Below are 15,409 nucleotides of genomic sequence, written 5' to 3'. Positions count from 1 at the left end.
TTGTTTTTCACAATATTCTCCAAAATGAAATTGAAAAAAAAAACAACTTTTAAGTTAGATATCATGCAAATGAATCTTTAGTTTAATAGTTAAATCTTTTGCCTTGTTTGATCACCTATGTTGACTAACAGTAAACATTTATTAAGTGCTTGCTTTGTGCTTGGTGCTTCACAAAGTATTTTAAGCCAGTGAATTCGCAAAAAAAAAAAAAATCTTATTAACAAGATTTGATTGTTTTGATATGCCCAGTTTACAGATGAAATAATGAGGGTTGAAGAGAAAAAGTCACTTGCTCAGAGTAGTATCTTAGAGCTGTTAATTAGCTCGCTTAGAGTCACATGGAATCCGGGGACTGAGCTAGGTTTCTGACCCAGTCAAACTGAAACCCCAGTTCTTATCTTTTAGGCCATAACACCGAGCACTTGATCATTATTTTGTTACCCTGGTTTTGTTTGTCCTTTGGATATCTTGTTAGTTTCCCATTCACCAAGTCTTCACAACTATGAATTATGGTTGATTTTTTAAAGTTCACATATTAGAAATATTTTTTACATTTGAAACATTAAATTTGTATGTTGAACATAAAAATATTCTAATCTAGTTGACTATAGATCATTCTACATTTTGCTAGATAGTTCTCTGTGTTCTTTCCAAGTTTGTGATTTCTAATTTCATAATTTTTGAAGGATTGCCTGGACATCGTGAAGTTGAAGTTAAATATGTAGACTTTGGCAATACTGCAAAAATAACACTTAGAGAAATGCGTAAAATAAAGGATGAGTTTCTGAATCCCCCAGAGAAGGTAATCTTACTGTGAATCACAGGGTTGGAATTTTAGCATATACGTAAAAGTCGCTTCAGAAGTCACTTTTGCAGTAGGAATCTTCTGTTTACTGTTTCTATCTATAAATAATGTCTGTTGCAAGGCTATAGAGAATTGTTGCTGTTCAAGAAATAGCGTGCATGTCTCAGCAGATAAGCATTAACTGTAAAGTGTGTGTGTGTGTCTGTGTGTGTGTGTGTGTGTTCGTTCGCATCTGTAAGTCCTTCTTGGTCGGCAGCTTTTAGTGTATATAACATGGCAGGAGAAAGAGTGATGTCTAGAAGAGTAAGAAAAGACTTATCCTGCCCCTGGAATCCCCCACCCCATCGATAAGCAAGGTTAAGGGACTTATTATTTCACTCGTGTACTCCTATGGTATTTGAATTGTTATTGAGCAATATTTTTCATTTTAAAAATGGATAGAATGTTAAAGGAAAACTTGAAAATATAGATGAGCAAAACAAGGGGAATCACTCAGTATTCAGTGTTTTTGAAAAACGTACTTCTAAGATGCATCTTCTGTGTCTTGAACAATTATGGGTTTAGAATATATATAGTCCTGTAACCTGCATTTCTCATTTAACATGTAGCATAAGTATCTGTGATTCTTTTAATGAATGCTTGTTATTCCAGTATCTGAGTACACTACAATTCATTCAACCAAATACCCTTTTGATTCTAATTATTTGCATTTATAAAGTACTGTTATAGACATCTTTGCACATTTATTTTCTAAATATGTATTAAATTCAAACACAAAGTTTAGTTTGAACACACATAAAACTTTATTTTAATTCTAGAATAACTAGAAATTAAGCTTACTTTCTTAATGGTGCAATTTTGTTTGACACAGGCAATTAAATGTAAGCTGGCCTATATTGAACCGTGTAAAAAGACAACGCAGTGGTCTGAACAAGCTAAAGAAAAATTTGAAGAAAAGACTCAAGATAAATTTATGACATGTTCAGTCATTAGTAAGTTATTTTCATTTTTATTTTTTGCTATGTGTTCATACATAGTTTTAAATGAGAATAACATGACATTCTCCAGATCTTATGAATTGATTCAGTATGTCATCAGTAAGAATAGATGATATTTATTGAAATTGGATAAAATAGAATAACATCTTCTGCAGGCTCTAGGGTCTGAAATCAGCGTATGAGGCAGAGTGTGCCGGTAAAGACCAGGTCACTCTTGGTGGCCTGTTGAGAGCCCAGAGGCCGGGCACCGGCTCCCCTTACTGCTTTCTGCACGTCTGTGAGGGCTCTGGCCCAGGTTTTGCATGTCGGGTACCAGCATTTAATGGGCAGGAAAGTGAGAGGAGATGGGACATAACTGGCAAGTAGTTTTTGTTTGTTTTTCCTTTCATTTGACTTAAATGAATTCAGTGGTAGGCTTTCAGCATGTTTTGAAGAAATTTCTTTTTGCATAATTTGGGTCTGAGACCTAGGCTGGCACTGAGCAACAAGTTGTAAAAATCAAGAGTTAATGACAAAAACTGATTTGAACCGCCATGAGGATGTGTGTGGTCTTTGTCCCCTTTACAGCAATTATTCACACAGCGAGTGAGTCCTCACCTAATGTCATAGCTAGATTCTGTGACTTTAAGAGAAACAGCATAGAACAAAACCAGTTTCTCCATAGGTCAGTCAGTGTATACCAGTCATGTCCTGCCGCATGTCACCGACACTGTGACAAAACAACATTACTCTAAGACATGCCCTTGTGCCACTTTGGGATGGTGATGCTTGCCTGTGGCTGCTGCTCCGATCCACTGAGGGTGGAACTTTTCTCAGAGGAATTCTGACACTCGTCTGGTTCCAAGGGGTTTGGACAGGAGGTTTTGGAATGCTTTTATCTGGGGTCCTGCTGTGTTCCAGAGCTGTGACCAGCACGGGCTATGACGAGTGCCAGTGCAGGATACATAGACTAGGTTTACTTAGGGTTGATTTATGGCACATGCAGGGGTCATTTTTACTATATCCACTTCTTGACTTTTATCATACCACCATTCTATGAACCCAGCCATCATAAGTTTATTAGCCTGTTTTACATTGAGGAAACTGAACCTCAGGGATCAGCTGCTCGAGGTCACATAACCTAGAAATGATGACATATCTGTGATCATTACTCACTTTGATACAGGAAAGTGTTCTATAGAAATAGTTATGTTGAGGAATATGGTTAGAGAAATCACATTAGTCTATTGAATTTTCACATCTGGCTCCTCTGCAAGGAGCCATAAATTCAGGGCCACGTAGCCCTCCAGGGACCCCCGATTTCAAGCCAGCGTTAACCTGGACAGCTCTGCTCCCAGCTCTCCTTGTGATGTTTTATTCTGTTGGTTTTCAGCTCCTCCCTGAATGTCCCTTCCTTTGGCCAACCCGTCAAGACCTTGACTCCCCGGGTTTCTTTCTTTCTCACTTAATTGTTATACCAACCACATCCAAACACTAGTTGTACCATAGTTATCTACCTACATAATTTGATTTAAGGACTGCCAGAGGCCCTGCTCAACCTAAAATAACTTTCCCCGTTAACCTGCACAGCAATGAGATCAAGAGTTCAAGACATTTATAATAAAGTGAACTTCCAGATGAGAATGTGAGCCTCGCATTAACACGTATGGTTATCTTATAAAGCAAGGGACATTTACATTTCAATTAGGAGCAGAGGAGGGAGGGGGAGAAGACAGAACACTGGGAGGATGGCCCTGTTGGAATAAAGAACGTGATGGGGACATGAGAGATGGGAAGTCAGGAGATCAGAGGTGGTTGAGGCTCAGCGTTGCTTGCTTAGCCTTTTGTTTCTAGATAATATAACTGATCCATTGAAAAGTTGAAATGATTTTAAGTTCTTGAAAAGGTTTTCTAATATGTTTTCTTGAGACTAGATGATATAGGGTGTTACTGCTGGTAACAATTTATCTTTTTATTTGGAATCATTCTGACCGGCTGCTACCAACTACTGATGTCTAGAACAGGGGTCCCCAACCCCTGGCCGTAGACCGGTACTGGTCCTGGCCTATTAGGAACTGGGCCACCCAGCAGGAGGTGAGTGGCGGGCAGGCCAGTGAAGTTTCATCTGTATTTGCAGCCACTCCCCAGCTCCAGCATCACCACCTCAGCTCCACCTCAGATCCTCAGGCATTAGATTCTCATAGGAGCACCACTCCTTGGTGCCACAAAGGTTGGGGACTGCTGGCCTGGAAGGTGGAGGCATAAACTGATCCCAGTGCATGGAAGGAAGTACATGCTACTTAAAGAAATTCTTCTGTCGTCTACGCAGATATTTACCAAGCAGGCTCGCTATGCTGAGTGCTGTAGATAAGTGAATGAGCATATGAGATGCAAACTTCACCCTCAGCTAACTCTTGGTTTATAGTTAAAGAAATAGATCTAATAAGCAGCCAATTTGGTTTCTAAAAGAAATTAAGTTAGATGGCTTGTCCTAAAATCAGAAGGATGGGAAAAATTCCAGTTAAGGGTTCTAGATTGAGCTTTTGCTGTTTTAAACTTTGTGCCATTGTTATAAAAACCATAAACCTTCGCAAATAATCTCTGACCTGAATTAACTTTTATTCATTTCTTTTGTCCTCTGGAACTTGGTTGAATCCAATGAAACAGTGTAAAAACGCGAAAGAACAATTTTTTAATGAAATATATGTCAATTTATATCTTTCTGAACCTAAAAGCTTTAAACTGCTTTTGGTTCATTATAGAACAGTACACAGTAATCCAAAAATGAACATTTTACTAAGTTGTATATGCTGTAGAAAGCGTTGGCCGTTCTTTTGTGTCTGCAAAATTCTGCTTCTACTCCTAGACTGAGACTTTGACCATTATTCAGCAAAAAACCTCATGGATGCAAAATGAAGGAAATTAGGTTTCCAGTTTTTTTGAATTGCTTCATTTAGAATATTTTGCGACATATTTCTTTCTTTCCCCAAATTAGTCTTAATGGTTTTGCAGAAATTCTGGAAGATAATGTGCTCTTAGTTGAGCTTTTCGATTCTCTCGGTGCTCCTGGAATGACTCCTACCAGCATTAATCACCAGCTAGTCAAGGAGGGCCTAGCATCTTATGAAGTAGGGTAAGTAGACCCGTGAACCTTCGTGTGTAGATCACATATCACTTCAGTCATGAGAAGGGAAACCGCCATTGTTCCCCATAGGATTCCTGCTTTGACCAGCGAAGGGCGTTTCCCCTGATCCTGGTCAGGAACAGTCGTTGAAGGGATTAGTCTAATGAGAAGTAGAGTGGCTTTTCCCTCTATCTAAGGAACCCCAAAACCACGAGAGTGGCTCCGAGAGATTGAAGGCGCAGATAGGAAGAGGATACTGACATCTTGTTTCTGGGCGGAACATCTGCTTAGGCAGCCTGTCTACCTATTAGAGAAGCAAAATGGCAGGATAGAGAAGAAGTGGGGTGGTAGAGCGGCCTGCATTTCCGTTTGGAGAAACGTGGCTTTTTCCTGGGTTCAAGTGTGTACTTTGAAAGAGAACCAGGATTGAGCCATTGTGCTGAGACCCAGGACAGGCCAGACATGGAAGTGCAGAGTGGTGGTTAGGGAGTGGGAGGACTTGGAGGGGAGACAGAGTGGCTCTTCCAGGACAGGACTCATACAGTAGGGTGGCCCGAGGGAGCTTCTGAAGAAGCTCCACAGAGGGCGCTGAAGAAAGCCAGTGTCAGTGACACCCACACCCTGCCTCAGGCTGAGCCAGAGGAGCAGGGTGCCAGCGGAGGCCTGTGGGCCTGTCCCCTCCGCCCGGACGCCAGGAGGGCTGTGGCACAGGGAGCACCTGTGCTCGCCCACTGCAGGTCCCCAGGAGGGCAAGACAGAGGTCAGAGTAGATACTCGAGTGCTTTAGACTGAGTTTTCTTTCTGTCAAAGTCAGGGTTATTGAGATATAACATACACAATAAAATTTCACTCTTTTTAGGTATACAGCTATGGATTTGGATAAACATGTACACTTTAAATATCTTACAATTTCATGTATCAGTTATACTTCTGTAAAGCCGAAGTTTTTAAAAAACTTGTTAGCTTGGTCATAAAGTATGATTAGCACACAGTAGGAGGTGACATTTATGTGTCAACCTGTAAGCATGCCCTCAGGTTTTCGTCAACGTTAATGTCTTTACCTGGATATGTGAGCTGTACGGTCCTGTTGCTTCCATTGTAGCCAAAAGTTGGAGGTGCAGCTCTTGGCCGTGAAGCTTGTACTTTGCGTCCTGCTGTTAGCCGGCCTGTTCACTAATGATAAGACCGATGGCATTGGCCAACTTCAGGAGCCTTCCATTGCTACAATTAAGCGTTTTAATTAATAACATCAAATATTTACTTAACTCTCATTTTACCAAATTTTTTTTAAAGCATCAAAGTCATAAGTTTTTTCCAGTTAACGTTCATTTTAAAAGGTATCAGATGGGGCATAGAACCAATGATGGATGTTTGATTTTTTTTTAACCAACACAGCTTTGCATACGTGTGTGAGAGTATCATTTCTCTGGAAGGAGTTATAAAATCCAGTAGTAGTGTTCACCCCGGTACCTTTTCTGTATTTTAAAATTTGGACCATGTGTATATATGTCTCAAAAATGAATAACATTTCTTTTTAAAAAATCTGTTGGTATACCATTTCACACCCACTATTGATGGCTGTAATAAAAAAACATGGAAAATAACGTGTTGGTGAGAGTGTGGAAATTTGATCCTCGTAGATTGCTGGTGGGAATATAAATGGTACAGCTACCGTGGAAGACAGTTGGGCAGATCCTCAGATCCTTAAACGTGGAATCACCACATGACCCAGCAGTTCTGTTCTTGGGTACATACCCAAAAGACGTGAAAACGGGTACTCGGTGTCAACATCATAGCGGGGTAAGAAGACCCTTCGTGTCTCCCCTTGATTTTACAACAAGTCAGACAGCTGTGATGGAGCAAAAGGCCCTCTGCTCAGCACACAGCATGTCTGACAGATCCACGCATCAGGACGTCTGGAGGTGGCACATTGGAACGAGGAAGGTGAGGGGACAGAGGACAGGACCACTGCCTGCCCTGATCACCGAGGAGTGAGCAGAGAAATGTGACATCCCAGTCAAGCCTCTCCGTCACACTCAGTTACACCATACACACCCTTTGTAAGATATACGTCTTTTATAAGATAACAAGTGACGTTGCCCAAATAGTCCGGCCCCTGCCTACCGATGAGCTTCATGCTGTTGCCCGTCGTCTTACTGTGTCAGCTACACATTTCGTTTCGGTTCCTGGAATGTTAGCAAACTCCTGTGTAGCCTTTTAAAATCTGAAGTGTCACTCAGAGAGACCTTTCCTACCTCCCAGACCAGACGAGACTTCATTGGCCCACACCATTGTCCTTTTTTTGTGTAAATCTTGTTCATGTCGTAATTTTTTTTTGTATAGTTACGTAAGTCTCAGCATCACTCTGTGGCACACACTGTGAAGACTCGAACCCTGCCTGCTTTGTCCACACCACGGGCATCTAGCATTTTTCTTGGCTCACAGTTTGTCCCTAGTAAATATTGCATGGAGGGGACGAATGTGTGGATCTAGAACATGGACGGGAGACCTGGTTAGGTGACTCATATGGGAGTCACCAGCGTATAAAAGATAAAGGAGTCTGTGGGAGTGAATAGAATGATCTCTTCCGTCATCCACCTCAGTCGTCCGGGTGAAGCTGGAGCTGAGGATTATCACAGGAACGAGAAGTCCCAAAGTGGTAGCTCAGGAACCCACGCCTGAGAAGCCAGGAGCCAAAGGAAGAGACGTTGCAGGAAGGGAGAAGTAGCTGGTGCTCAGAGTTCATTTCCAGTGAGGACCAAAAACTGTCTATTAGATTCAGCAGCAAAATCAGTCATCTCAGTTAGCTGAATCTCAAACTGTGAAAGAAATCAAGTTTTCCTTTATAGAAATAAAAAATGACATCTAATTATCTGTGTTTAATCTGAACTAACCTGATTTATTAAACACTTCATTTAACAATTTTGCTTTTTAACACCCTTTATTTTCAATTGCTTTTCACTTGTATCCTCATTGGCAAACAGATTGATATTTTTTCATCAAGGAGAAATACTCAAGTTATCAAAAAAACTGAATAATCTTTGTGAGTATAAAATATCAATGGGAAATGGTGAATTCATGAGCAAAGTTGGTATTGTAAACTGTTTTTAAAATAGAAAGTTTGACTTAGATTTTTCTCTTTATGCTTGCTTCGGTGGTAACTAAACTCTTTTTAAAAAATAAAATTGCTATTAATATCAAAACTGAGAAACAGTGAGTCATAGCTAAAACTCCTTAATCTCTAGATCTAAGCAAATACAAACAAGTATTTTGCAAACTACTGTTTTTGCTAATGGGTTTTGTTCTTTTTCAGTTATACTATCAAAGATAATTCCAAAAAGCATACCGAAGTATGGGATCCTTCTCCAGAAGAAATTATTTCAGATGAAGTAAACAACTTGAGTTCTGTGTCTGCAAAATCTCTACCAAATGAGAATCTCCAGTCGCTTTGTAACAAGGAGCTGCCTGTGCATATCTGTAATGTAGTATCTCCCGAGAAGATTTATGTTCAGTGGTTATTAACAGAAAACTTGCTTAATAGGTATAAGATATAAGGAAGATGTGTATTGCATATGGTTTTCTTTTTTTCTATATTTCAAAGATCTAGAGGTCATAGAATTTTAAAAGTAGCAAAATTATTTCAACTAAGTAATCACTAAAAAACTAGTTAAACGTATACAAATAGAATATTTACGGGTTATTTTCACTAGATTAGAATTTATTCATCCCATAAATACTTACTGAGCACCTACTGTGTGACATCCAGTGTTCTTGGAGTGGGGGACATTAGTAGAGGGAGAGACAGTGAGCAAATGAAACATTTAGCACAGCGGATGGTGATGAAGACAGCGGAGAAAGATGAAGCCGTTGGGGAAGAAGACAGTTTTAGGAAGGCCTCACAGACGGTGGCATTCGAGCTGGGTCCTGAGGGAGGAGCGGCAGGAGCCTTGGGGGACCTAGGGACGCCCGTCTCTGGCAGAGGGTGAATATAGTTCGAAGGCCCTGCGGTGCACTTAGTCCTGTGTGTCGGGAGGACAGGTATTCAGTCTGGCAGGAGCAGAATGAGTAAGGGAGGACAGTAGCAGATACATGGTCCGAGAATTATATGTTATAAGAGAAGGTTTAGAAGATTAAAATACTTTTTATTTACATAGTTTAGAAGAAAAGATGGTAGCTGCTTATGAAAACTCCAAATGGGAGCCAGTTAAGTGGGAGAACGGTATGCACTGTGCTGTCGAGATCCCAGAAAACAACCAGTGGCGAAGAGGCCAGATCATCAGAATGGTCACAGACTCCTTGGTAGAGGTAAATGCAGTTAAAATAGAATCATGGAAGTGAACGCATTTTGTATTTTTATCCTGGGTTATTTAATCCAGTTTTTATTATGCTTTCCAGTTTGCAAAAAAAAAATATTTTGAAGTGTTGTCCTGCCGTAGATAAAGTTTTTGTTTTTGCAGGTTTTGCTGTACGACGTGGGCGTCGAAGTGGTCGTGAACATCACGTGTTTACGAGAACTGGAGGACACCCTGAAGGCCACGGGCAGATTGTCTTTGGAGTGTGCTCTCGTCGACATAAGGTAGTTGTAGCTCAGTAAATTTTTTTATTATTCAATGTGATTTTAAATATTTTTCTTTATAGATGGGTTCTTGTCAGTTTAATTTTGCTAACATATTCTGAAATTTTCATAAAATTTTAAGGTTTTAAGAAGAAGGAAAGAAAAATTTGGAGCACATCAGTTTTAGTGGTATTTAAGAAATAGAGATAGGTGAGTATGACAGGTATCTAGATAGAATTCAAAGTGTTAGATATCAAAAAAATAATAAAGGCGGATAGAAATAAAATTTATTTCCTAAGTTTAGGAGTCCATGGAAAGCTAAAAATGTGTAAATTACCAAAAAGACTAAATTACAGAGGATTCTGGGAACATGGTATGGCATGGATTTTGAGTCTACTGGAACCCTACCAAAACACAGCAACTTTAATAGCAAAACTAAAGACTGCGGGTTAGCGTCACAGCAAAAGTCGGCACAAGGTTTCCCTGTGAGTCCCCAGATACCAGCAGGTGTGGCACACATGACCCAGGGCCTGTGGCATCAGCCTCTGCGTGGGAGGGCGTGGGGGGGAAAGCTGGCCAGGCTCCGACGGCTCTGACAGTGGGGACTGGCCACCGCATTTCCCCAGAGCAGACAGGCCAATGCGAGAGCAGCAGCCACGGCCGAGGAGGGAGTGATGCAGAGGCTGCCTCTAGCTGACCACAGAGACCTGCAGTGCGCCCGTGTCGTGGTGCTGGACCCTCCTTAGCCGAGTGACCCCAGCCATCAGAGCTCTCTCCCGGGACACAAACGGAGGGGAGACTCCTGGGAACAGAGCCCAATGCGAGCAAACCAGACATGGCCAGAGCAAAGCAAAGATTCAGGGAAAAGCAGGGAGGTGAGCGAGGTGCCAGAGCATGAGGCCACCTTTTCTTCACTGCGGGAGGACAACACAAAGAAAGCCCTAAAGCCATGAAGTTATAAAAGCAGGTGGTTCACCCCGTCCTCCCAAAGGCATTTCTGGTAAAATGTGAGCAAAAGGAAGAGTTATGGTTGAATTCCATGCACATTATTATGAGAAAAATGAATCAGGAGCCCAAGAATGTCCCTAGAGGTGAGGGAGAACCACCCAGAAGACCCACAGAATGGCGAGCTGTGATTGTATATTTCAGAATGAACGAAATAATTTTTGAAAATGTAGACAGTGTGAGGAACAACATAGAACAATTAGAAAAACTCAGAAATAACATTACAGAAAAAGGAAGATTTAAAAAACACTCAGGAAAGAATTAGAAATAAAATCCTATAAAAGTAGACTAAACTAGAAAAAAAAAAGTAAAAGCAAACACAATACGTAATACCTAAATAGAAATACAAGATAGGCAGATTTTTAAAATGTAAAATAAAAATCCAGAGGATTCAAAAGAGAACAAAAGATATCTAAAATAGACAAGACCCCAGCACACGTGTAAGAGGAACTGCAAAGGAGAAAACTGAAAGCAATAGAACTAAGTACTAAAAACCCACTTCAAAAGAGTGTTTCTAAAATAAAAGACTACTTAAAACTACACATTGAAAATCAAATGCCAACACTGAGAGATTATCTAGTAAAATTTTTGACTTGCAAGAAAAACAAAGTCACAGTGTCATCAACACTTTATGCCAGAGGTAATGCAGTAATATTTTAAAAATAATTTAAAAAATGGCAAGCCGCAGGCCCCACGTCCAGCCACAGTGGCCCAGGACAGAGAGCACAGCTTAGGGAGGTCCTGAGGCGCCTGCAGAATCCTCTCCAGAGAGAGGCCAGCACAAGGGCTGCTGGTGAGCGTTACAGTCGTTTCACCTAAGAACTAAGGTCACGTGGTCTTTTTTAAGGACACAGAATAGCATACACAATGATTAGATATGGCACAATTTCAAAATTGGGGTGAGAAAGAGTTTACATGACAAGTCCAGTAAGCTTAATGTTTGTCTTATTGGTGTTAACTAGGAGTAGGTACTTCAGATAAGACAATGGGGGAAAGAGAAAAGCGGTTACTAACAATATTGATTTAATATTGGAACTGTTAATATTTTATATAAATAAATCAATAAAATGGTGAGGAAAATGAAATAACCGTACAGCTGGTGTCGTAGCCTCTCAGAGAGCATCTTCCTCACAGAGCGGACTGCATTCTCAGCAGAGCATAGCTAAGGACAGAATGCAGCTGCCTCCCTGCCAGGCCCGCTGCGGTGAGCATCCCACAGTGGTGGTGGTGTCTCTGGAGCACCGGTGTGTGTCGGGGGTAAGTTGAATAGTAACTGTGTGCGTGTCACCAAGAACCAGTGTGGTAGATGACAAAGCGTGAGGTTGAAATTAATTTACCTTGTACTCCTGGTTTTGAATTAGCAGTATCAGTAGAAACTCATGAGATGTTTTAATGCTAAAACATGTTGTTTAGCTTGTAACATGAAGGACCCAGCAGCAGTGAGCTAGCTACGTTGGTACGCAAACAGAGGCCTCCAGATGCCAGTTCCCACTTAAAGAAATTCATGCTCTTTGGGAAAATGTCCAATTCTAGGTCTTGGGCAGGAAATGTGCAATATGAATCTAGAATACCTTATACCAAAAAGCGAGAAAGCTTTAAGAATGACTGGGATTATGACAAAAGGACTCAGGAGGCAACCTGAATAAACTCCAGGGTGGGACTGGAGCATCCTCAGGGCGAGCGTGGCCCATTGAAGCATTAGCTGTCTCAGTCCCCAAGTTTATAAGGTGACAAAAGATGAACTCACGAGTTCCTTTCAGAGGATTCCAGGAGCCACCTTGTTATTCTTGAAACTGATGAATAAGGGAGATGAGCTTTTGTCTTGCCTTTCCTGTATGATCTATATTTGAAGATAATCAAACAGTCGATTAGAGAACATTGTTTTTTATAAGTATTCCGACTAACAAAGGAAGAATGATATCACTAGAATGGCACAATTTTATAACCCTAAGAAACTGAGGGATCCAGACAACGAGTGTTGGTGGCTGCTAACATGGAGAGAATGACGTGGACCCCCGAGGGGAGTACGCAGCACCACCGCGAATGGTGTTGCTGGAAAAGAAAAATGTGAGCCAGAATCTGATCAGGACTCCAGACCAAATTCTGAATTTAAAGGAAACGCAAGAGGCAGAGGAACGTGTTGAACACCATGAGATGCAGCTACATTCAGACCATGGACACTGCAGAACGAGTGACGGTTTCTTCAGAAACTGTAAGGGAAGGAGGTGGGAGGGGCATTCGAGCTGCATGTCAGCCACCCACGGGGTACGGGTTTTGTTTACCAGTTCACACTGTCCCGAAACATCAGGAAAAATGAGCACCGTCTGAAAAGTTGATGGTAAGGAATTGCTAAATTTTTTAGACATGCTAACAGTACCACGGTTATGTTAGTTTAAAAAGACTTATCTTTTAGAAGCACAAACTAAAATCTTTTGAAATGAAATCATGTGATAACTAGAACTTGATGAAAACTCATCAGGGATGGGGTATGTGGGACTATAGATGAAATAAATTCGATCACGTATTGATAATTGTCAAAGCTGAGTGATACTCAGCTTTCTTTTGATTGTTTGAAAATTACCATAATAACTTTTGAAAGGTGAATTCACCAGATCTCTAAGAAATTATTCAGATTACCTTCAGCTGTTAAGGAAAATCTGTAAATAAGATGTGGCTTAGAGGAATGTAGGAAAAGTGTGTCCTGAGTAGGCGGTTCAGGAGGGAACGCTGCTGGTCAAGCCCAGTGTGGCTTCTCACGGGCCGCGGCATCGACCGCCCTTCGTGGCCTCCCAGGTGGGAAGGGGCCCCGGCAGCCCCGAGCCTGGGCGCAGCCCGCCCTCAGCCTTCACTTTGCAGGTTAAGGAAGTGGCAGATGGCTGCTGCTAGGGGGCCTCCCGTCACTGATAAATCCATGGCAGTGAAGCCGTAGTGTCTTTGGGACAAGAATTACAGACTCAGACCTTAGTGGCATCGTGAGTCATTTCTGTTAACACCTGTCCTAGTAGGTGGACAGTCAGCACCTGCTCAAACACCCCCAGTGCTGTGGCACACGCATCTCTAGGGAGCTCGTCGATCAGGCAGCTCCAGCTGCTGGCATCTCCTCATGTCCCCCGTCCCTGCCATGTGTCCTCATTTTGCCTCAGAACACACCTCTGTACTCCTGGCAGCCATCATGTATGGCAAGGTAGATGCCATGTTCCAGGCTATTACGTTTTTGTCAGATAATCCTAAAATAACATGATTTCTAGATTTTCCTGCTTTCTTTCTCTAAATGTTCTCTGGTTTAAGTTGGAAGAATTATTTCAGGTATATTGTGAGCAGATGTCACCAAAACTACAAACATGTTATTCTGTTCATCACATTTGGTTAGTGTAGCGTGTTTAAATCTGTGTTTGGGAAGGTGAGTTGGGTTGAATGTCTAAGCAGTTTTCATTGAACTCACATTGAGCTCGTGAGTAGCAGTCAGAAGCCCTGCAGTCTGAGCTGTAACTCTATTCGACCTGCAGACTCACTGAACGATGATTGCATAACGGCGCCCAAGCACGTCTGTCTGCATCTGTTTGTTGTCTGTACTGGCGTTACCTTGTCCCGTCTCCCCCGAAGAAGAAGGATCAGCCACACAGATTGACAGCCAAAGGCCCAGCACTGACACGGGGGCAGGACAGACCTGGGTGTCCTCACAGGGCCTGCCATTCGGAGGACTTTGTAGGAGTGGCACGTGTTCCTCGCTCATGCTCATTAGGCAGCTATAGCATTTTATACACTTAAGTCATAGATTTTTTTCACCAAAATATAGGGTTTTACATTTATTTCTGTCAGTTCATCTCATTGGTTTTGAAATAGAAATACTGTCACTCAGTGTCTAGGCCGCCTTCTTGATGTGCTGTCTGTAAATTGGAAGGCTCGTCTCTGCGTCACAGGCTCGTTTGCAGATTGTGGGCCGAACCCTACAGACGTGTACCATGAACCCTACAGACATGCCCCATGTATTTGTGTGCATTTTTAGAGATGGGCACAAATGGAGAGATTACAGACCTGTTCACAGATAAGGCCAAAGGATCTCAAAGACCCTTCCAACAGTGTAGAAGCTTTAGTGAACCCATTTAGAATTACAGATTTATCCAGCCTGTTTTAAAAATTACCCACAAGGACCTTGTCATTAGAGGGATGAACAAAAAGCTGTGAAAACGGAGGAAAATTGTGAAATTAACACAAAGCCACGTTTAAACTGATTTCACACTACATATGTGGTTGGTTCAAATATATATGCATATGGTGGTTATTTTATATTTCTATATTTTGTGGTATTGGTTATAAAACAAGTTGTTAAAATTTTTTGTTTTAGACCAACTGGGGGGAGTGACAAGTGGACAGCGACAGCTTGTGACTGTCTTTCATTGTACCTGACTGGAGCTGTAGCAAGTATGATCTTACAGGTGTGTAACGGGGTCACAGTAGATGTGAACTAATTATTTCGTCAATGTTTTCTACAGGTTCATTTCTTGTTGAGAAAGTAACAGCAAACTATTTGGATTTTTTTTTTACAACCTTTTTGGGTCTCATTTCAAGTTATAATATCTGTTTAATAATAGATGTACCATAAATGATCGCATGAATGAATGAAAACATTTCTAAAGTAATATTCTTGAATTGATAATTTGCATGTTACAAAACAGAATTTATGCTAGAGTGCATTTTTGAAGCCTTTTGATATTCTTTACAAACTGGAACGTTGGTTGAGCTGCTGGTGAAATATTAACTATGTCATAAAAAATATGTGTATGATATGGATTTGAGAGGAGGCAATATTTTATATTTTTTCAAAAATTTAAAAATATTCATTGCCTCCTTTACTTTTTTCTACCTCGATACATTTTATCACATTGATTAGCAGTTTCTTATATAAGTAATTTTTCCATGTTACATTTTTCTGTGCGTACTTT

At 41.1% G+C, this 15,409-nt stretch overlaps 1 protein-coding gene across 1 annotated transcript in view; it reads left to right on the top strand.

Moving 5' to 3' along the window:
• RNF17 (ring finger protein 17) overlaps positions 1-15,409 on the top strand; it is a 77,254-nt gene that overhangs the window by 42,762 nt on the left and 19,083 nt on the right. The window contains exons 17-23 of the mRNA XM_039873074.1: positions 687-802; positions 1,677-1,797; positions 4,795-4,915; positions 8,220-8,447; positions 9,061-9,211; positions 9,364-9,482; positions 14,812-14,902. Of these exons, the coding sequence (XP_039729008.1) occupies positions 687-802; positions 1,677-1,797; positions 4,795-4,915; positions 8,220-8,447; positions 9,061-9,211; positions 9,364-9,482; positions 14,812-14,902 (947 nt within the window). The remainder of the gene's footprint in view (positions 1-686; positions 803-1,676; positions 1,798-4,794; positions 4,916-8,219; positions 8,448-9,060; positions 9,212-9,363; positions 9,483-14,811; positions 14,903-15,409) is intronic.

The sequence above is a fragment of the Pteropus medius genome, unplaced genomic scaffold (genome assembly GCF_902729225.1).
Source record: "Pteropus medius unplaced genomic scaffold, Ma_sr-lr_union100, whole genome shotgun sequence".
Taxonomy (NCBI): domain Eukaryota; kingdom Metazoa; phylum Chordata; class Mammalia; order Chiroptera; family Pteropodidae; genus Pteropus; species Pteropus medius.
The sequence above is the reverse complement of the archived record's forward strand: the minus strand, read 5'-3'. Positions and strand labels throughout refer to the sequence as shown.